This window comes from Camelina sativa, chromosome 10 (genome assembly GCF_000633955.1).
Source record: "Camelina sativa cultivar DH55 chromosome 10, Cs, whole genome shotgun sequence".
NCBI classification, from domain to species: Eukaryota; Viridiplantae; Streptophyta; class Magnoliopsida; order Brassicales; family Brassicaceae; genus Camelina; species Camelina sativa.
This window is the reverse complement of record NC_025694.1, coordinates 23,431,063-23,454,510: the sequence shown is the minus strand read 5'-3', so window position 1 is coordinate 23,454,510 and position 23,448 is coordinate 23,431,063. Positions and strand designations below refer to the sequence as shown.

Below are 23,448 nucleotides of genomic sequence, written 5' to 3'. Positions count from 1 at the left end.
GCCCACGACGGATAATAAAATATCTTTGGGAAACCACCAAGAAATTGTCCAATTCACGAGTGATAATAAAGCTCATAAAATATAATGAAGATAAAAACATTTTTTACAAAAAGACCTTAGGAAATTGTCAAACTTTTAGTTTTCACATATGTGATATGTCACATGTGTGGTAACCAATTGGGAAACGACAATTTATATCTAACAAAATAATTGGAAAAGAAATCTTGTCAATTAAGAAAAGAGAACATACAATCAAATCTTAGAAACTAAGAATAACATGGCGACACGTTGTGGTTAGGACTTAGGAGGACGTATGTTACAACGGATACATATATTTTCTACGAATTATTATTATTACTGTAGTGTATGATGTGAAAGTCAATGTCAAATGATAATCTGATGGAGAGAAGAAAAAAAGTTTAAAACAATATTTTCAGTCTGTAGATATTACATTCCATGTCATTACTATATCTATATATCTATATAAATATACATTTTAAATTTTAAGTACTGCGCATTAATTCCATAAAATAGAAGATATGTTAATAGTTTCATTAATTTATATATTTTCTGTATGTATAATTTGAATTAATTAATTAACAATCAGTTGAAAACTCTAATTTAAACTTAAATTTTATCTTTTTGTGTATCACTTTAAATCCTGGTTTACGTCAAATATTCTCTCTTTCTAAACTGTTATAATTGTTCAATAACGAGACCCTACTACGTTCTCAAAGAGACAGGCAGACAGCAAATATAGTAGTTTGGACCACCTGATCGTGAAAGACTTGTTTTGTAATTGTACACGGACCGACCACGCTGCTTCGTGTATCCCATTAAGTTTCCGATTTATTATTATCTACACAAGAAAAAAAAACTTTTGAAAAGTGAAAATTATATAGAAAAAGACTTGGCAACGAATGACAATGAATAGAAAAAGACTCTAGTATATCTAGAAAATATTTAAAATTTCCGCTTTTTGTTTTAAAAAAATATGCGTGGGTCATAAACCAAATAATTAAGCTTTTAGTGGAATAACTCGAATCAGCTCTTTAGTAACCATTTTGGTGAATGTATCTGCAGCATTAAGTTGGATTTGTTTCAATACTTCGAAACTTTATTAGTCTCATCAAACACTTTTAACCTTACAAAATAGTAATAGCCTAACTCAATTTACTTCTTCTTTTACATGAAACATTTGATAATTAGCCAACTTAATAGCATGCATTTAATCATCTCCGTAGATGCTCCAAACTAATCTTTCGTGAGGTTCTTCGAAACTATGTACTACTCGTTAGTGATGGACAAATATATCTTTGCTTGCTTATTGCTACACTATACAACAAATGTGTCTCCATATAAAAATACATAGCCCGAAATTGATTTTTTCATATAAATCTCTACCATACATGAATTACAATTATTGTCTCATTAAAAATTTCTTACATAAGCCGATATGCTCCGTGTTGGCCTGATACCGTAATGTAGTACTATATCCCATATGCTTCGAGTTCGTGATGAGGCATCGCTTTTTTTTTTTTTTCCTCATTCTGCATAAAACTAATTTTAAATGCACTATTTGACTCAAACTGATTTTATGTAATTTTACGTTTGGCTCAGTTTAATTTAATACGCTTTGGTTTACTCTAGTTTGGAATAGAACGTGGCCATAAAATCGAAACTAATTTCACTTTAATTATTAATATGATCACCGGTCCATAACACATCTCACACATCTTATGAAAGCTACAAGGCCCAATAAAGGCAGAGACAAAGAATCCAAGCGAACTCTACGAACCTTATACGTTCATGAGTAAAAAATACAATCATAATTTGATATATGATATCATTTATATTAGAGGTTTTTTTTACGTGGAACTGTGACCCCAACTCGATGGACAAAATGTGATAAGATATTCTTTGGCGGAGCAAGTGACCAAAGGCGGAGGTGTGTCGTAGGCATAACTGTAATAATTGGGACAAGCCTCTTTAAACAACATGGAGTACATATTTCTTTTGCACTTTCCGGGGGTTCCATACGCGTTCCGGCAACAAAACCTGTCGTTATCAAACGCTAAGCATGCACTCTTGCACGCCACGATTCGTCCCTCTTCGTTCAAAACCTTTAAAGACAGAGAAGAAAACGTACGAAACAAAACTTCAAAGACTATAGATTCTATTCTGATGAGTATATATATAAGTATTAATTAAGATAAATTCAAATAACCGAGGATTAAAATATTTACTGATAACATTTTTTTGTTCATCCATAAGATTTGTAATTTGTTCATTGTTTGTGACTACACTGACTAGTAAAGCAACTCGTTATTTCCCAATATTTGATTTTATTTCTAAAGCAATAATTCGTCTCTTTACGTAAGATGGATTTCAGATATTCATTATTTTGATGTAATGAGTCCAACTACGTATCAATCTTTATATCTACTTTCAGAATGTTTAATTTTGCTGATGGTTGACAAAAAAAAATGTCACCTGTAGTTCTTCAGGACATGTGGTTTTGAGATCTTTATGGCAGCCTGAGATGGCACATTTGGATGATATGGGTTTGGAGTTCACTGCTACAGGGAGATTATAACCGTCCACGAGACTTACATCGTAGAAATTAGGTTTGAATTTGTCTGCTTGTACCGCAATTTGAATAAGTGTTGCCGGGGGTTTTCCGATCAATCCATTACACTCCAAATGTCCATCACAATCACCTAAAACTCATTGTAATTAAAAAATGAGTTCAATTATAATCTTGTGTATATTAAACAATATGTTGTAATTCAAAAATGATTACAATTCTAATCTTGTGTTTATAAACCGATATGTCATTCTTTCAAATCATAAACATATTACATTGGGATATAAAAAAGAAACAGAACATTTAATATTCTCTATGAAACTCTCTATATAGTCATAGTACTATATATATTGTATAAAAAGTTATTGTAAGAGCTACAGTTACCTGTTTCACAAGCTTGTTTCCAGTTTGAGGTGAAGTCACAGCCAGTTCTAGCCCAAATGCGACCACTCCAGCCCCATGGAGCATCAATGTGTTCAATACCTCCGCATGGCAGATAAAATCCACCAGAGGCTAGCACTGGATGGCCGGAGTTTGGGGCAACCGCCGGCCAAATAGGAAATGAACATTTATTTTGCACATAAAATGTTACTTCATGACTTGTTACTTTGCCTATTGATAGCATCGATCATAGTTATGATAAAATCAACTATACCAACTATATGATACAAAAAATAAGGAAGAAAATTACCATATACTATACAACTCGATATAATAAAAAGTTGTAACAAGGAGGTGGAGTAGACTTTCATTGGAATTTTAGTTGTAACTTAAACCGCTTCATATTGATGGATACAAGTTATAGAGTATTTATAAGTGACCAGAGACGTGATTTAAAAAAATAATCATGTCGTTTTCGATCTTAAACTATGCTTTAAGATTGGATTATGGGTAAGTTAAGATTTGATCCTTTAAGACAAGGGAGTTGATCGCTTCCGATGATATTAAAGAACTTTTGACTGGTAAATGTTGCTTTTACGAAAATCAATGGAACCATGAAAACAATGCAAGAATTATTTTTTGGTAAAATATGGATTCTTATTGTTTGGGCATATAAACCCAAATTCTACGTTCAGGGAATAAAATTTATTATAAGAAATACGCCCAATTCTAACTAGTATGAAGAAATTAAAAACATATAAGTAGGTAATTTCATATTAGTAATAGAGTTCTCATGAGTTTGCAGAACTCAATTTGTGAGAAAAAAACAAACTATTTACTAGTATTATCAATTATGTAATCTACAACCATACTTAAATAATTGATAATATTCGTGATAATTATGTAATCTACAACTATTTACTAGTATTATCCCTAAAAATTATAGTTTTGTTTAAGTGGTGTTTTTAATTTTTATTATTTATTAAGAACTTTGAAGCTAGTGTTTGCCTTAGTATATTTTGATTTCATCTATTGTAATTATATGATGCTTCCTTCACACAACAAGGTACAACTTCACAATCAGGTTGGAGTGGTTTATTTCAATCTTTACAAATACCAGGGAACATCGACGCACCGTTCCATCCAAACAAGAGATTTTGCGTTGCTCTTATGTTTATTTGTGGCAACTTGTATCTTATAATCTCAACCATATGTTTGATTGTAAAGATAATGATGATGTGATTTCCCTTTACAGGTGAAACAAGATACGTCAAGAGCCATTGATACATCCATAGTGAAGGAGTCATATGTGGTGAAGACAGAGAAGAACGGGTCTGAATGTGCAACAGAGCTCTGAAGGGAACAAGCAGCTGTGAAGTGTCTCAGAGGGCTGATATGCTGACGTGGCGTGACGTGCTGACGTGGCGTGACGTGCTAACGTGGAGAAATATTGTGGACACAATAACAAGGTGCGTGAGAAGGAAGGAAGAAAAGATCAAGATATACTCGAAGATATTGAGAGTATATTTGATTAGTTGGGATAAGGGAAGATATTCTCTTAGGGATAAGAAATATTTCCTTTTAGTTAGGATACACAAGATCTAGGTTAGAGATCGTGTGTGTGAGGTTATAAAATGACGAGGGCTAGCCGCAAAAAGAGTTAGCACTTGTGGGATAAAGTTGTGAGTTTTGTAAACCTTCAAGAAAGTACAAAAGCTTTGAAGGTGAGTGTGGGTGGTATACTCTTTTAGATCTACACAGGGTGGTGTTAGATAGATAGGAGAGTGAGCTTTGTTTTTCAAGTCTTGTAAGAAACGAGGGTTTTTATAAGATTGATTAAAAGTGTTTGCTTGGCGCGTTCCAAGTGTAGTTTTTGTGTGTTGTGTTTTCTCTATACCTTTACAATTGGTATCAGAGCGGACACCTGATAAAATTCTGATATCTTTTTCAACAAGTGAGATCTTGCGACTAGGGTATGGAGAAATCACTGGAGGTTGTTACGCTACAAGGGCCATTGAAACTGGATCCGGAATGTTTCGGTTACTGGAAAGTCTCGATCCAGCAAGTCATCTCAAGCATCGACATGGAAGCTTGGTTTGCAGTGGAGGATGGTTGGACGCATCCAACTGAGAAGAATGAAGATAGTGAATTGGTGCAAAAACATAGAAAGAAGTGGACTGCTGAAGAAAAGGCTGAAGCCAAGCACAATTCGCAGGCCCTGTCAGTCATCTTCAAATCTCTGCCAAGAGATATCTTAAATCAAGTTCAAGGTTGTGTATCGGCTAAAGAGGCTTGGGACATTCTCGTAGTCACATTTGAAGGAACTACTCGAGTTAGGCGCACGAGGTTGGACAATCTTGCATCTGATTTTGAGAATCTTCAAATGACTAAAACCGAATCTGTGGCGGATTATAGTAGTCGGTTGAGTGGTATTGCTCAAGAATCTGTTGTTTTGGGTAAACGATACAAGGACAAAAAGATGGTCAAGAAACTTCTCATAAGTCTACCTGACAAGTTTCAGCCGCACATATCTGCTATTGATGTTTCTTTGAATTCAGACGAACTCAAGTACAATCAAGTTATTGGGATGATGCAGGCGTTTGAGATGCAACTAAAGAAGAAAGAGAAAATGAATGCTAAGTCATTTGCTCTTAAAGCTGCAGAAAAACGGAAGCTTGTTGAATCGCAGGAGCTTGAAGACGAAGAAAAGATTGGTCTGTTGGTTAAGAAGTGTTTTCACAAGATGGAAAGAGGTCAGCGGAAGGGAACTCCATCACTTGCAAGTGCAGATCCTGTCAAGGGCTTCAGGAAGAATGATAAGTCAGAACGTCAATGTGCTGAGTGTGAAGGATATGGTCATTACAAGGCTGAGTGTCCAAACAACAAACGGAAGCACTCTCTACAATGCTATGGATGCAAGGGTTTTGGTCATACCAAGACTGATTGCCCCTCCCAAGGAAGTAATCAGAAGTCCTACATCACATGGAGTGAAAGTGATTCTGATGAAGAAAATAACAAAGGTGAAATTCTGAACAATTTTGTGGCTCTGCTGGGAGTAATCGAGGAAGATGAAGAAGATGAAGTTCTGTTGTTGAAAGAAGACATTGACAAGACAATATAGTCGGACTCAGATGGGGAAGAGGCAGGTTCGTCGTTGGAAGATCAGATAAGTCTTCTTATTCAGACCATTGTGCAAAAGACTCAAGATAACAGTGAGTTGTCTGCCGAGAGAGATACGCTTCAGATAAAAATTGCATTGTTGGCTAAGGAACTAAGTGGAGAAAAAGCCAAGTCTTTGCGTCTTGAGAAGCAATTGGAAGAACAGCTGAAAAGCATCAGGATGCTGAGTAAATGAACTAAAGATCTGGACTTGTTGCTCAGTACTGGACAATCAAGCACTGCAAAGTGGGGTCTGGGTTATCAGGGAATCAACTCTGACAAGTCCACACAGTTTGTTAAAGGGCAGAACCCTGAACCAAAACCCAAAGCACAACCTGTTGCACCAAACGGACGACATTATCAGATTCCTAAGGTAAATCTGCATTCCAGGCAGATGTTTGTGCAGCGTGAGGTACCAATGAGGCAAACGTATGGTCAACAGAGCTATCCCCAGGCTGCTCATCGACCTGTTGGTCTTAGCAGGAGAAGAGGATGCTGGTACTATGGTCATCTAAATCACTTCAAGGCCCAGTGTTTCAAGTTTCAGAATCATGTGACGAACCTAGTGCAGAATGGCAACTTCTACCCAGCTGTTAGAAGAGTTCAGCAAGGGTATGTCAGAAAAGATGATCTCTACTTTCATGTTGCATACACAGCAGATAAAACTGAAGTTGATCAGGCCAAGTGGTATTTTGAGAGCGGATGTTCCAGACATATGCTAGGGGCGCTTGACAATTTGTCTCACGTAGAAGATGTTGCTGTTGAAGAGTAACGTTTGAAAATTCGAGGAAAAGGTACAACCATTGGTGACACTCAACCCCAGCTGAATGATGTGTTCCTGGTAGATGGATTGAAGGCCAATCTGATCAGTGTCAGTCAATTGTGTGATGAGGGCTTAGATGTTACCTTCACCAGGAAGGACTGTAAAGCTGTTGATCAACAAGGGTCTGTCAGACTCAGAGGTAAACGATCTGGGAAAAATTGCTATATGTGGAAATCAGAAATGTCGTGTTTTAATGCCACCGTTGAGTTAGACACAGAGCTGTGGCATCAGAAACTTGGTCATTTGAATGTGCGCACGATGTTGAAATTGGCAAACCAAGAAATTGTGCGAGGACTGCCAAAGCTGAAGGGTGATCCACACTTTGTATGTGGTCCATGCAACAAGGGAAAACAGATCAAAGCATCCCATGGGTCTCTGACAGATATTCGCACAAATCATGCTTTACAGTTGGTTCACATGGATCTGATGGGGCCTATATAAGTTCAGAGCATTTCTGGTCGACGATTCATTTTCGTAATGGTGGATGATTACACTCGCTACACGTGGGTAATGTTTCTTCGTGATAAATCTGACACTCTTGAATGTTTTCGTATCCTTGCCCTGCAGATTAAGAGTGAGAAGTGTTCCATTGAGACCATTCGAAGTGATCATGGTGGTGAGTTTCAAAACGACAAGTTTGAGCAATTCTGTGGACATCAAGGCATTACTCATCAGTACTCTACACCAAGAACGCCGGAACAAAATGGTGTTGTTGAACGTAAGAACAGAATGCTGCAAGAAATGGCACGAACTATGCTACATGGAAATCAAGTGCTTCATCGGCTCTGGGATGAAGCTGTGAACACAGCCTGCTACATCATCAATCGTGTGCATGTTCACCCAGGGACCAGCAAGACTCCCTATGAGCTTTGGAAAGGGAAGTCTCCAACTGTACATTATTTCCATGTGTTTGGATGCCTGTGTTATATTCTAAATGATAAAGATCATTTGGGTAAGTTTGACTCTAAGAGTGATGAAGGTATCTTTCTGGGTTATTCCGGACATAGCACTGTCTTTCGCGTCTACAACAAACGTTTGAGATCCGTTCAGGAGACTGTCAATGTAGTGTTTGACGACACCTCCTTCCTGCGAGTGGCATCGGTGCCTATTGTCTCCGACACGGACCTGGTACCTGATGCTGAGAAGTCTGTACAAGAAGCTGTCAGTCATGTTGTCCCTGAAAGGCCTGTATCACCATCTGCTTTAGATCCGGTGCCTTCTCAGGTTCATAGGAATCACTCCTCTACTGATGTTATAGGTGCGATTCAGGGGGGTAGAGTTACCAGAGGAAAGCAGGTTGATTTTGCTCAGTTGGCTGGGAAGAAACAAAAAGTTGTCGTTCCGGAGTCCGTTTCTCAGGACTCTAATGTAGTGCAATTTGCATGCTTTGTCTCTTCCATTGAGCCTAACAAACACAAGGAGGCGCTTCGTGATGAGTTATGTGTTGCTGCTATGCAAGATGAGTTGGAACAATTTGAAAGAAATGATGTTTGGGAACTCACTCATCGTCCTACTGATGTCAACGTCGTAGGAACTAAGTGGATATTCAAGAATAAGAGTGATGCTAGTGGCTGCATTGTGAGAAACAAAACACAGTTGGTAGCTCAAGGCTATTCTCAAATTGAGGGAATTGATTTTGATGAAACATTTGCTCTGGTGGCAAGGTTGGAGTCAATCAGGTTTATGTTCGGTATGGCATGCGCTCTTAATTTCACTTTGCATCAGATGGATGTTAAGAGTGCCTTTCTAAATGGAATACTACAAGAGGAGGTTTATGTTGAGCAACCAAAAGACTTTGAGAATTCGCAGCACCCTGAGCATGTTTATCGACTGAAGAAAGCCTTATATGGTCTAAAGCAGGCACCACGAGCATGGTATGAGAGATTGACTACGTTTCTGATGGATCACGGATACAATCGAGGGAGTGTTGACAAAATGTTGTTTGTTCTCAACAGCAAAAACAATCTGATGTTAGTTCAGATCTATGTTGATGATATTGCCTTTGGTTCCACGTGTAAGCCTCTTGTAAAACAGTTTGTGGAAAGCATGTCTCAGGAATTCGAAATGAGTATGGTGGGAGAGTTAAGATACTTTTTGGGATTGCAAGTTGAACAATCAGCTGATGGGATCTTTGTATCTCAAAGCACTTATGGTAAGGAATTTGTACAACGCTTTGGCTTGGATAAGAGTAAAGAAGCAAAGATTCCAATGGGAGCAACTGACAAACTTTCCAAGGACGACGAAGGGGAAGATGTAGATGAGAGACTATACAGAGGGATGATTGGAAGTCTGTTGTATTTGACTGCTAGTCGGCCAGACGTATGTCTGTCAGTAGGGATCTGTGCACGCTGTCAAGCCAAGCCCAAAATGTCGCATTTACTAGCTGTAAAGAAGATCATCAAGTACATCAAAGGCACATTGGACTTTGGCATCTATTATACCAAGGATACCAACACCGGTCTGAGCGGATATTGTGATGCTGATTGGGCAGGTTCTGTGGATGATCGTCGTAGCACAAGTGGAGGTTGCTTCTTTACGGGCAACAATCTGATCTCATGGCACAGCAAGAAACAAAACAGTGTCTCTCTATCAACTGCTGAAGCTGAGTACATTACGCTAGGAAGCTGTTGCACACAACTTCTGTGGATGCGACAAATGGCCTCGGACTATGGTATGGATTCTGATACTCTTTTAATTCATTGTGGTAACTTGAGTGCAATTAATATTTCAAAGAATCATGTTCAACATTCACGAACCAAATATATAGATATTAGACACCACTTTGTTCGTGAACTAGTTGAGGCGAAACTGATCAAGATTGACCATGTGAGCACTGATTTCCAGTTAGCTGATTTGTTTACCAAGCCTCTGGACTTCAACAGATTTGTAAATCTGAGGAAGTCCATTGGTGTTTGTGAGTTCTAACCCGTTTACCTAAGATGTGTTGATCAGAGACAGGAACATGTGCTAGGACAGATCATGGAAATCCTAGAATACATAGAAGATCAGCACTCTGAAAGCAACTGTGAGAAATAGCTGCCTGTCATGTCGGTCTATTCATCTTGTCAAATGTTGTCATGTTTTAAGGAAGTCAAAGAGCTGTGAAGAGACACACAAGTACATCTTCAAGTGGAAAAACTCAGTTTGGGAACAAGTATGATATCAGTGATTGACATGATCATGATGTCACTGTGTTCATGTCAGTGAAACAGCTAACAGAAGACTGAGACACATATATTTAAAAAAAAAAATGTGTGTATGCTCTTCAAAGAGAGAATCTCCAGCTGCCTTAACATGTTAGGTTGGATTGCAGGCTAAAGGCATCACAGTGTGAAAGACTACTCACTTGCATCAAGTCTCTGATTTTCAACAATTCAAGAGGTTGTGATAGCTCCTGGCAAATGTTCTGAACAAGTGGTTGACACAACAAAGGTATGGTTAGTACTGTGATCTGTTTTTGGTTTTATTTAGTTTAAAAAAAAAAAAAAAATTGATGTTGCTCACATGTGTTATGTCTCGATCTGGGTGCTTTCATGTTCACTGTTTGTGGTTGTGTGTATATGATGTTTTTGGTTCATGAACAGATTTAATTTTCTTTAAAGGGGTGAAGAATCTGAGTTTTTAGGAACTTGTGTTTAATGTGATTAATGCACTTAAGATTCAAAAGGGGAATAATATTCGATGTACCATAACAGATTCGTTGAGTGATTTCAGGGCAGAGTTAATTTGTGGGCCGAGGCATAGCAACCCAAATAATATTCAAGAGGGAGTATAAAAGGAGAGGCTGGGGTTTTGAGTTTTTCTCATCCTTGCAATTTCAGATCTCTGTCGCTTAAGCTTCTGATTTTCTTCTTTCTCTGGTTTGTTCTCTCTAACTCTTGATCACCATGAAGTCTGTGTTTAGCGGTTTCCACTATGATTCTAGCTCAGATGAGAAGTTTCACACCCCTCCGTCAGTCCTACCTCCGTCGTCTCCCTACGTTTCGATTGATCCTGCAACAGCGATGGTCATCTACGAACCTCATAACGAATCAACTACAGCACCTCCAGTGCCCGAGAATCCCTCTCCCAGGCCGCTATCTGTCGAAGTGGATCACGACACATGCGACTCTTCGTCTTCTCTACCAAGAAGGACGAAATCTCGTTTCCCGGTGATTGATCTGACCGGTGATGTTCCTCCGCTACCAAATCAGGGAATTTCATCCCGGCTGCGCAAACGACAATCAGCTGCTGATGCAGACAGGCGTGATACGAAGCGACCGTCTCTTGGCAGGGACAAGGGTGTGTCCACCTCTCGCAGTGCTCCATCGAAGAAGTTTGATTCCAAACGATTCATATCCGCTGATGCTGCTCGAAGGTATGGTTTCTTTTCCTCTATAACCATTGCTGCTGAGATGTGTTACTCTCTGGGAAGAGATGATCCGTCTAGGGAGTTGCTTGATCGGCGCTTATGATTCCGATGTTGTCTATGAGTTCTAGGCAAATCTTCCAGCAGTGAAGGTTGAAGGGAGCTCGGTTGATGTGTTGGTCCGATACTTTGTGTATGAGTTCTCCCCAAGTCGCATCAATGCCCTGTTCGGACTCCAAACGGTTGATGTGCGCGAACAGAGACTGCAAACAACTGCAATTTCTAGCTCTCTTTTTATCTGGTGGTAAGGTGAAGACTTGCAAGCAGCTGGTATCCACGGCAATCAAGGACCCGGTAATCAAGGTGTTGAATAAAATGTGCTGCAGCAACTGGTCTCCCACGGTGAATACATGGTACATCTCTGCAAACAGTGCCATGGTGATCTACATGATCATGCATCACATTCCGTTTGATTTTGGGAGAATGATCTATGATCAGATCATCCATTTAGGTTTGCAAGCTCAGTCCGGGTTCCGTCTCCCGTTTCCCAATCTCATTTATCAGCTTCTGGAAGCTCAGCGCCCCGTTTCGAATCTTCAGCCGGAAGACACGAAGAAGCCCAAGGGTAGGAAGACTGTTTCACGTCCAACGGAGCCTCATCTTAGAGCTGGAACATCTGCAGAGCACAAAGCCATCCGGTTGGCCATTCAGATTCTGCAAGACGCCTTGGAAGCTGGTAAGTTGTCACATCTCTGATTATACCTTTGTGTGTCTGTTGATATTTTTGACTAATCTGTGCCAAACAAGCAGGGGAGATGAGTCTGATTCAGATGCTTGAGGGGGAGTTTGAGCTGTGGGGGAGCTGTTGTTTTTAAGTTGTCTGATGTTCCTTGTTGTTGTTTTTTTTTTCAGACTATTTTTTTTTTTTTGGTTTTGTTTGAGACTTGTTCTAGTTTGTCTGATACCTTTTGCGGTCGTAATACTTACTAGTTGATCGTTTAATCTTCTGATGTTTTTGCGAGCTGTTGTGATACACTGTTGGTACAGATGTATCTGTTTGTTGTTTTGTTGTTGGCTGCTTCTGTTTTGACAGGTTAAATGCATGGATGCTTGTTTGACAAGTTCAGTCAAAAAGGGGAAGATTAAAAATGCAACAGAGCTCTGAAGAGAACAAGCAGCTGTGAAGTGTCTCAGGGGGCTGATATGCTGATGTGGTGTGACGTGCTGACGTGGAGAAATATTGTGGACACGATGATAAGGTGCGTGAGAAGAAGGGAAGAAGAGATCAAGATATACTGAAGATATTGAGAGTATATTTGATTAGTTGGGATAAGGGAAGATATTCTCTTAAGGATAAAGAATATTTCCTTTTAGTTAGGATACACAAGATCTAGGTTAGAGATCGTGTGTGTGGGGTTATAAAATAACGAGGGCTAGCCGCAAAAAGAGTTAACACTCGTGGGATAAAGTTGTGAGTATATCAAATGAAACGATTAAGAGTCTTTGACATAAACTATATCAAATGAAACGATTAAGAGTCTTTGACATAAATAAAACTTGCAGGAATAATTAGATTCAAGACTCAAATACTTACATGCTTGAAAAGGGGTTGAAAACTATATTATGTTTTCTGCAATAAAGCCATAAATTTGTTAGGCCAAAGAAAAATGTGTAGAAAGACGCACAAAATTTCAAATTTTGATTCTGCAAATGGTACTAAAGATAAATGTAAAGAAAACTTCAGGGGATTGCAAGCTGTAAGTTCCCCTAACCGAGATTTATTTCGTTTCTTACAACTTTGATATAACTATTGAGTATTAGCCATAAATATAGTGATGTTAGTCCAAAAAGAAATATATGATATTGAAAAACCATGAGATATTTTCAATATCATTCTTGACTACCCTTATAGTGTATCAACTCAAGCCTTTAGACAAAGTAATCTTACTACTACTACTACAAAAATTTATCCCTGCTATGCACCAGATGCAATATACAGAGGATGTACCTTACTAATACTATTGAGTATCGAGAAGTATGTACCTGAGAAACCAAAGTTTTATTTTTCGGAGACACAAGTTGTTGAAACAGAAACGTAGAGAAGAAATCTTATAAGATGAAAATTTTCTTACAAACAAACAGTTATAGGATTCAGAAACATACCTGCTCGTCCAGCTAATCCTGCTGTGTACCAGAAGTTACCGAAAAGCTAGTCTCCCACAACCTTACCACTACAACAAGTCAAACACAACCAATAACGCAATGACATTGAAATCCGAGGGAGATAAGTCGAACCTGAGAAAGATCATGTACACACTCCAGTTCTTGGTCTTCTGAAGCTAAAAAGATAGATTAATTAATCACTCAAAACAGTTATAATAGACTATGTGATCAAAAGAAGTTATCAATAAAGGAACTACAAAACCCATCAAGGAATGCATTATGAAAATCATACCTTGTTTTAAACGAGGAAGAGACACTAACCTGATCAAAAGAAGAGACACTAATATCTGCTACAAGCACATCTCGCTTGTGTTTAGAAAGCCATTAAACAAGCCTTATTAAAGAACCTTTACGCTCCATCAATTTGCACAATGTTGAGTTGTACTCCATATAGTTTAAGCAGAGAATTGAATTTCTCAGGACATCATTGTCCAAGCCTTAACAAAGACTAATTGAGCAGAAATATTGAATTTTCTCAGGACATCATTGTCCAAGCCTTAATAAAGACTAATTTCGCAGAAATATTGAATTTTCTCAGGACATTGTCCAAGCCTTAGCAGAGATTGAAGTTTTCTCTATAGCAGAATATTGAATGTTAAACATGCTGTCCCAGCTCCAGCAAAATATCCCCAATCGGACAATTCAGCTTTCCAATCTTAGAAAGCCTTATTAAAGGACTTTTACTCTCCATCAATTTGCAGAATATTGAATTGTACTCCATATAATTTAAGCAGATAACTGAATTTTCTCAGGACATCATTGTCCAAGCCTTAATAAAGACTGATCTTAGTAGAGATTGAAGTTTCTGTCAAGCCGTCCCAGCCCAGCAAGACAATACTCCCTTTCCAATCACTTTAGAAAGCTAAAAAACAAGCCTTAATAAAGGACTTTTACTCTCCATCAATTTGCAGATTATTGAATTTGTACTCCATATAGTTTAAGCAGAGAATTGAATTTTTCTCAGGACATCATTGTCCAAGTCTTAACAAAGACTGATATTAGCAGATTGTATTGAACTTTCTGTCAAGCTGTCCCAGCACACACAACAAGACAGTAGGAGATTGACAAGCTCTTTTACTTTACGGACGTGATATCGGACAATTTCCCCAAATAGAAACCGGGACAGACACAATCATATAATGTGTAGTCCCTTTCTTTTGGGTTTAAAGAAAACATCAAACTTTAAACAAAACTAAAACCGAAGAACCTTTATAAGAAATACAAAGACTTGAAACTGAAAGCCCTAAGATTAAAACACACAACTTTTGAAAAATCCTAAGAATCTGAAGCAAAAAAATCCCTCGAAAAAAGAGAAAATATGAAACCAAAAGAGTAGTTTTTTCTTTCTTACTTACAATGAATAGAAACTTAGAATCTTGCAAGAAAAGGTTTCGAATATGAAATCACGAATGTAAAAACCCCAAGTAAAAGCAGAAAACACGAATTCAAAAGATGGATTCTTGATTTGCGGAATCAAAATAATCAGAAAACCTAAGATGAATAGCACAACGAAAAAGGGGGCTTTTTGGAATTTGCTTGACGAGAATGCAAAATCAATGTTTTGATTTTGAATTAAGGGTTCGGTTCTAAGAAAACTACAAATTCAAAACTACCAAACCCTAAAACCGAAACGCAAAAACTAGAATTTGGTTATGCGTAATCAAGAACCCTGAATAAATTCATCGTGAAATTAAAATAAAAAAAAAAAAACGAAACCTTGCAAAGACGACGAAGATCCTCGGTATTGCTCCAGCGAAAGAGAACGCAACGAGAGCGTCGGAAGAGAGTTGCAATTGTGAGAATCTCCACCGAAAGGGTTAAATCGTAATCTCTTCTTATAAAAGACAGAACTCATAAATTTTAGTAACCGTTACGAAGTTGAAATGAATTGGGCTCAATTTTGACGGGCTTATAGAATATAATAGGCCCATAGTTGTGTTTTAAGTTTTCCTATTTTTTTTGTGTGGCTTTTTTTTTTCATTTTTGTTTGCATAAAATCTTTTTTTTTAATCGTTTGAGAAAACACATTACATTAAAACCTCTATAAATTAATATTCTATAAAATAATAATACTATGAATTAATAAATTTTATCAGTTCCAAGTCGGGTCAGTGTAAAAAATAACAAAATTCGATAAGACAATAAGATGATAATTTTTTTTGAAATCCACATGTAAAATATGATCCTAATAATATCAGAAATTGATAATAATGTAAATTTACATATATATATATGTGCTGATATAATAATGTATGTTTCTCGTAAAACTTATATATTGTATTTTCAAACTATAATGATATAAAATATTTTGTAACATGTCACAAAAATAACTACATTTTTTAAAGTTTTCAATTTCTAGATATCCATCATTTACATTTTGATAGTTTGATTAACTATTAAAATACAACAATTTATACTATTATTCATAAAATTAATTTTATGTATGTGATGTATATAAGTGAATTTGACTATTGTATTTATAATTTATTGTTAATAATGTTTATTACAAATTCAATTCCAATACCATAAAATTTTGAATATCCGAAATTATTGTTAAAATTGTCTCAATTCATAGTTTTTAAAAGTTAAACTATTAAAAATATGTCTATAAATTAATAATTAATGTCACTGTAAATTAGTAAAATGTCTTGGTCCCAACATTATTAATTTGTAGAGGTTTTACTGTATATATTTCCCTTTCTTAGTTACAAATGCTAATTGAAGAAAAAAAAGTTGCAAAAACTAAATTTATTTATGTGGAAAAAGGTAAGAATCAACAACATTGGAGATTGAAACTTACAATCGAACTCTTATGATATGTACATGTATTGTATAATTGGATAATATGTTGGTTCTACTACTACTAACTCTACAATGATTCCAAAAAGGTCGAGATTTTCTACAAAGAAATGATCTTGTTCGCTTCTAAGATTCCAATGTTTGTTGTGTGATTGATCTTGTTCGCTTCTAAGAAATGCGTTTATGTTATGAAGTGTGTGTGAGCTGACTGAAATGTGTTTTGATTATGTTAAAATGTTTTAGTCTATATATCACTAGCCATATGAAAATTACTAATTTGGTTTTCTAATACAGTATATAATTTAAGATAATGTATGTACCACATCATAAACATAGGAACAAAATATGAGCAAAAGTTAGTTTTAAAAACTAAATTAATGTTAATAAAATATACACATATAAATAATATTAGTTTAAAATTTAAAAGTAGCATCTAGAGGCGGCTCTTTGCTTAGAAAGGCAAAATTGAACGTCGTAATAGCAAATGTCATTTCAGAGAAAACGAAAAAAGCATTGGAACGTAGGATGGTTACGAAACCTTGCAACACGATTTTCCAGGCCTCCAAGAGGATTTATAATTCTATTAAAGGTGTTTATCCCGACAACGTATGTTAAATTTTATGATTGATTTTCGCATCTTTCGTAAATCTTTGAAAGAATCTTGTCCAAAAAAAATATAATACTCAATAAATCTTATAAGTTAGTAATTTCAAAAACTAGTGATTTCCTAGGCATTGGCCTTGAGCCACATTTTATATTTATAACGTTGCTTATTGGAGTTAGTTGAGTGACAATTGTAGATTAATATAGGGATTTGCATGACTTCAATTCTCTTGTTATCAGTTATGAGAGTACAATTTAACTGTTAAAGGTTTTATTTATTTCCTTTTTCTAGTTTATTTTAGTATTTTTTTTTCCAACTTTAATTTTTTAAAAAAATTCTTACTCTTTCTATGAGAAGAAGTTTCTAAATTAGTCCATTGTTTTTTTATCAGATATTTTTATAATTTTATTGGTGCTTGTACGTAACGTACTTTTACTTAACTTTTATTGAATGGTTTGTTGGAAGACATTTGAGTATTCTAAACATTGGTTTACCCAACTACTATCCATATTTTAAGAAAGTGATAACCGTAACTTTCCTACACTTTTATATGTTAGAATTTCAATGTGAAGATTAGGTTCTAACTACTATCCATGATTTTATGAAAATGATAAATAAAACGCTATGTCTATAGAAATTGAAAACTCATAGCATTTGTATAAGCAACATATTATATAATTCTTGGCAACATATTATTATCTCTATGTCAAATTCTTATAAGATGTTCTACAAAATTTTCCCTTTTTCATTTCATCAGATATTTTGTAAGATTTTATGAAAATATTAAATCCATATATGACATGTGATAATTATAGTCTGAAGTAATTTCTATGGTTGGTTAAATTGTTGTAACTAAGAAATAAAAAAAAAGTATATAAAAGGGATATTTATAACAAATTTTCGAAAAAAAATGTACACTCTAGCAGAAACCTCTTTTAAAATAAATAATTAGATGATGATACCAATATGCAATATCTTCTAATGAAAACTTACTAAGTACGGATTCATACATTTACAAAAACAATTTTGGACATAATGTATATAGAAGTATAATACTATGTAAATTAGTTTCCCAATGGAGATAGTGGCTAGAAAGAGTATATACTATATATATATATATATATGTCCTTGGCACATATTAATACAAAAACTTATAAACAAATGCCAAAATTCTACAAATAAAGGTTCAAAAATAGTATTGGTAATTGTGTTTTAAGTTGGGCTAACGTTACTTCCTCGTTATCATAATATACATGATGTTTTCAACCCAAAATAATTGTATCAATATTTTCTATTTTGAATGTAAAATTAATTAATTATTTATATTTTGTATTTCTAACAATTTCTATTTTTTCATTGATTAAAATAGTATTTAAGTATTAATAAATTTTTTTTTATGATTAAAAATAATAATAAATAATTTCTTAATTTGTGTTAAAACCTTACATATCAAAGAAAATGATAGACACCGAGTATTTTATATTTAGAATGAAACACCAAATTTGTTCTTCATAAACATCATGTTATAAAAACAAACAACATTGAGTATGGCCTCTCATTTTTCCAAGGCCTCCTCCTCTCACGTTTTAGAATAATTGGTGTTTCCAACATAAGTTGTTTCAAATCCTTCATGACACAAAGAAATTTAGTTGCTTTAAGTGTTTATGTGTTATGTATGTTTTCATTCGTTTTGTATATATCTTTTTTCGAATGACAGAAAAAAAAAAAAAAAAAAAAAAANAATCTGTGAAACCTTTGATTAATTTGGTCTAGATAATGTAATTTTAACATCACATTTCTACTTTATACTATTATTTTATAAAAAAATCTTCACCGTGACACACGATACGAGTATTATCCACTAGTCGGTTCATCGATTTTAACAGTAATATTAATTGCTATTTAACAATAAACGTAAATCTCCATTTTACCCTCCCCCACACACACACTGTTTCAAATTTTGAAAATCTCTCCTTCATAAATTAAAATAAAAAAATTAAAAACACATTTTGTTTTTTTTCTCAATGTATTAAAAAAAAAATCATCTCTTTCTCTCTCTTTGACCACCTCGAGTCACATCACAGAACCTTGACCATCAACAACACAACACAAAAGCCATAGATTCTTTAAAGGAAACACCTCACTTCTTTCACTTCTCTCTCACTTCTCACTTGTCGATCTTCTTCTTCTTCTTCTTCTTCTTCAGTTATGAGTAGAAAAGCTCCAAATCTTGAATCTTTACATCACTGTTCATCCAATTGCAATACTAATACTACAAATGCAAGTCCAGTTTCTGGATCCGCGAGCTTCAAAACAAGCAGTAATGGGTCTGAAGACGTTAGGCTTAACAACAGTGTCAGCTTAAGTTTCTGTAGCAGTAACAGTGTAAGCAGCGAAACTAATCTCGAAAAGACTCGATCTTTCGATGCAAACGAGGCTGATTACAAAAGGGTCTTCGCTCCTTCGAAGCCGCATAAAGGGAACGATCTCAGATGGGACGCGATTCAGAGTGTGAAATGTAGTAAAAACGAGGATCTGGGTCTAGGTCATTTCAGGCTGTTGAAGAAACTGGGGTGTGGAGATATTGGGAGTGTGTATTTAGCTGAGCTTAGAGAGATGGGATGTTTCTTCGCCATGAAAGTGATGGATAAAGGAATGTTGATTGGTAGGAAGAAACTGGTTAGAGCTCAGACTGAAAGAGAGATTTTGGGTTTGTTGGATCATCCTTTCTTGCCTACTCTTTACTCTCATTTCGAGACTGAGAAGTTTTCTTGTCTTCTTATGGAGTTTTGTAGCGGTGGAGATCTTCATATCCTCCGGCAGAAACAGCCCGGAAAACATTTCTCCGAACAAGCCGCCAGGTTAATTTTTCTTGTCTGAAGAAAAATTTATTGCTTTCGTTCTAGTGGATCCTCTGTTTTGTCTTTTTTTTTATGGTTATGTTTTGGGGTTTTGTCTGAGAGTGAAGTCAGATTGCTTTGATTCTTCTATGGTAGCTTTAAGAATCTGGCAAACATTTATTCATTGATCCTCTGTTTTGTCTTGTTTTTGTGTTGATGTGAGAGTAATATCAAATTGGTTTTATTCATATGTGTTGCTTTAAAGAATCTGAAAAAACATTGATACCTTGATCCTCTGTTTTGTCTTTTTCTTTGCTTTTTTGTGTTTGTTGTGTGAGACTTTAAAACTCAAGTTGATTAGACTGTTCTGTATAGCTTTAAAGAATCTGAAACATTTCACATTCTAATGGATCCTCTGCTTCTGATGTTCTTGAATTTGCAGGTTTTATGCTTCTGAAGTACTTCTTGCACTTGAGTATCTCCATATGATGGGTGTAGTGTACAGAGATTTAAAGCCAGAGAACGTAATGGTGAGAGAAGATGGTCACATTATGCTTTCGGATTTCGATCTTTCGTTGCAGAGCTTCGTGAGTCCTACACTGATTCAATCAACATCACAACCATCTTGTCATATTGCTTCGTACTGTATCCAACCACCTTGCATAGATCCATCATGCAAACTACCTGTAGCATGTATCCAACCTTCATGCTTCAAGCCTCGTTTCCTCAACAACAAACCAAGAAAGACGAAAACCGAAAAAGCCGGTTCAGATTCATTCCCAATGCTAATAGCCGAACCAACGGATGCTCGGTCTATGTCATTCGTAGGCACGCATGAGTACTTAGCTCCAGAGATCATAAGAGGAGATGGTCATGGAAGTTCAGTTGATTGGTGGACTTTTGGTATATTCCTCTACGAGTTGTTAACCGGGAAAACGCCGTTTAAAGGAAACGGTAACCGCGAAACGCTATTCAATGTTGTTGGACAACCTCTTAAGTTTCCAGAAGGATCAATAAGCTTTGCAGCTAAAGATTTGATCAGAGGTTTGTTAACTAAAGATCCAAAGAAGAGACTAGGGTTCAAGAAAGGTGCTACAGAGATAAAACAACATCCTTTCTTCGCTAACGTCAACTGGGCACTTATAAGAAGCACAACTCCACCAGAGATACCGAAAGCTATCGATCTTTCGGTATTAAACGAAACCCTCAAGTCATCATCAGTTCAACAACAAGGCAAGCATTCAAAACAATCAGATTCTTCATCAGGTCCTTATTTAGACTTTGAGTTCTTTTGATGACACACTTGTTTGGTAGTCGTATATGTATTCATCTTCTTCATGAATTATTTTTTTCCCCTTGTCGGGGGTTGTTTCGTTTTTTTTTTTTTTGTTTGCCTCTGTATTAAGCAACAGTTTTGCATTTGCGGTTGTTAGGTTATTGTTTGGTTGATATCTACTTATTATGTTCATAATGGTTCAAGCAGTTCATAAAAACACAAATATTTGGGAAATGGTTTAGGGAAAAAAGCAATAAACTTTTTAGTCTTTTGTTGCAGGAACCAAAAAAAAAGATTCATTCTTTTGTGTGTTGTGTAATCGAGAAAAGTGAAATTAAAAAAAAAATGCAAAACTTTGATCTTACAGATGAATAGACTTTATATGTTAGTCCCCACACCAAATTTTTAGCTTTTTTCTTGTATGTTTGGCTTTTTAAGCTTTATTGCATGAGTGATTCTTTTTGCGATTCGACTTTTTTTCTTTCTTTCTTTCTAATAACAGTTATTCTCTGAATATGCTAAAAACTTTTTTCCCAGAGAATGTAAAATTTCTGAAAAGAAAACTGAGATGAGACCATACATAAGAAAGACAATGACATATATAAGAAAGTTTTTTACTTTGGATTGGCTTATACAAGAAAGGAATCATATATTTCAACTGAAAATGCAATTATTCGATCAAAGATTTTGTAGAAAGAGTATGGGATATTCAAAGGAAAAAACTGGATTTGACCGATTGAGAAACATCAGAAACAAATAGTTCCAAAAACTTAAAAGAATGTACCACACCTACGATAAACAATGGAAAAAGGTCATGATATAAAACAAAAATTTGATCACGGATTAGATTTCTTGTCAAAAGAATGAAGATTCTAATGAAGAAATTGGATTGAAGAACATCAGATTTAATTCAGAAACAATGTATGACATTTTATTCACAGAAACTTAAATCTTCAACACCAACAAAGTACACAAGTACATGAAAATGTTACTATTCAATCCAATAAAACATGGCAGGTTTTTAGAGTATGTTCACTAGAATAAAATGGATTGAGGTACTATACCTAAGAAACGACAAGAAAAGTTTATACATTCTGACAAAGTCAAGTCTTTTCACACTGTCAAAACAACAAGTAACCCATGGAAAATGACATTGTTCAATACAAAATGCGATCTTTGATTTATAATTGTCACTCATTACGATTTCTAGTGAAAAGCATATAGATGTTCTAAGGTAGAAGTTGGATTGAGGAACATCAGAAACAAAATGTTTAAACGCACACTACACATTGGAAATATCCATAATCTATATGAAAAATGTCAACAATCAATATAAAATTCGAATCGTAGGTAAATTCATATCAGTCACTGCACATATACATTTTCTTAAGTGTAAAGAATGAATGATAAAAAAAGAAGTTGGAGACATTGGACACTGCAAAACCCTTATAGAATACTAACTCAATGGGAAAAAACTTTTTGAGATCTTGACTAGGGCATCCACTGTAAAATGCATAAACGTTCAAAAGAGAAAAACAATCTCATCAGAAACAAAAATAGTTTATTCGCACCAAACTCAAGTAACCAAAGACGATAATAATCAATGGAAACCACACAAATCCAGAAACCCTAATTAAGAAAAAAAGACATAAACAACGATAAGATAATACGGCAGATCGAAACATTCTACCATCATCACAAGCTACGATCAATCGAAGAGACTCATCATTCCACCGTCGTCTTCTGATTCCTCTTTCTCTTCTTCCTTCTTCTTACTCTCAGCCGCAGCAGGCTCAGCGGCTGGAGCAGCACCACCGCCTCCTCCAGAAGCAACAGCAACGGCAGGACCACCGGAAGATAGAGCCGCCATCTTCTCTCGTCCAACAGCGATAAGCTCAGTCACATCGCGATCTTTGATAAGAGAAAAGAACAGATCTATCTTCTCTTGGTCGATCTCTGCACCAACAGATTCGAAGATCTTCTTCAGATCAGCGACGGATGGATTCTCATTTCCGCCGAGTTTGGCAAGGAGGTACGCCGCAATAACCTTCATCGTCTTCTCTCTCTCTCTTTTTTTGGCCCCTGCAAAAAAAAATGAAAGAAGCAAATCGACTGCGGTTAGGGTTCTCGTGGAATTTTGGCTATTTAAGGGGAGATTAGGGTTTTGTGCACGTACCAAAGAAAAAGTCACGTGGGCTACACGAAACCTTTCTAAATTTGTTAATGGGCTTATTATATGATAAAAACTAGCCCATGTATACTATTCCGCAGTCCTATGAGTCTCATCCAGCATTTTATGGGTTTGTTCGGTTCAGGTTATAACGCTATAAGAAAAATTGGTGGTTATAGCCGTTAAGGTAATATACACTATAACAAAATTGGAATCAATAGTGTAATAATTATGTTTG

General features: G+C 35.8%; 3 protein-coding genes across 3 annotated transcripts; 1 reads left to right on the top strand and 2 right to left on the bottom strand.

Moving 5' to 3' along the window:
- Window positions 1,671–3,385, bottom strand: LOC104719690 (thaumatin-like protein). Its single transcript, XM_010437654.1, has 4 exons — window positions 3,279–3,385; window positions 2,972–3,199; window positions 2,494–2,720; window positions 1,671–2,123 (listed from the first exon to the last, which is right to left on the bottom strand). The coding sequence occupies exons 1-4, from the start codon at window positions 3,337–3,339 to the stop codon at window positions 1,869–1,871; spliced, it is 771 nt and encodes a 256-aa protein (XP_010435956.1). The 5' UTR covers window positions 3,340–3,385; the 3' UTR covers window positions 1,671–1,868.
- LOC104719689 (serine/threonine-protein kinase D6PKL2-like) lies at window positions 19,133–21,215 on the top strand. Its single transcript, XM_010437653.2, has 2 exons — window positions 19,133–19,785; window positions 20,207–21,215. Exons 1-2 carry the CDS (start codon window positions 19,133–19,135, stop codon window positions 21,057–21,059), a joined length of 1,506 nt encoding a protein of 501 aa, XP_010435955.1. The 3' UTR covers window positions 21,060–21,215.
- On the bottom strand, window positions 22,582–23,156 carry LOC104719688 (60S acidic ribosomal protein P2-5). The gene has a single exon (XM_010437652.1). It carries the CDS (start codon window positions 23,091–23,093, stop codon window positions 22,749–22,751), a length of 345 nt encoding a protein of 114 aa, XP_010435954.1. The 5' UTR covers window positions 23,094–23,156; the 3' UTR covers window positions 22,582–22,748.

Bases quoted from the DNA above. Each gene is read 5' to 3' on its own strand.
- LOC104719690 (XM_010437654.1), bottom strand. From the start codon at position 3,339: ATGAAAGTCTACTCCACCTCCTTGTTACAACTTTTTATTATATCGAGT. The intron at 2,721-2,971 runs GTAACTGTAGCT...AATGAGTTTTAG, and splicing joins GAAACAAGCTTGTGAAACAG to GTGATTGTGATGGACATTTG. The intron at 2,124-2,493 runs GTGACATTTTTT...CTGTCTTTAAAG, and splicing joins CATGTCCTGAAGAACTACAG to GTTTTGAACGAAGAGGGACG.
- LOC104719689 (XM_010437653.2), top strand. From the start codon at position 19,133: ATGAGTAGAAAAGCTCCAAATCTTGAATCTTTACATCACTGTTCATCC. The intron at 19,786-20,206 runs GTTAATTTTTCT...TTGAATTTGCAG, and splicing joins TTCTCCGAACAAGCCGCCAG to GTTTTATGCTTCTGAAGTAC.
- LOC104719688 (XM_010437652.1), bottom strand. From the start codon at position 23,093: ATGAAGGTTATTGCGGCGTACCTCCTTGCCAAACTCGGCGGAAATGAG.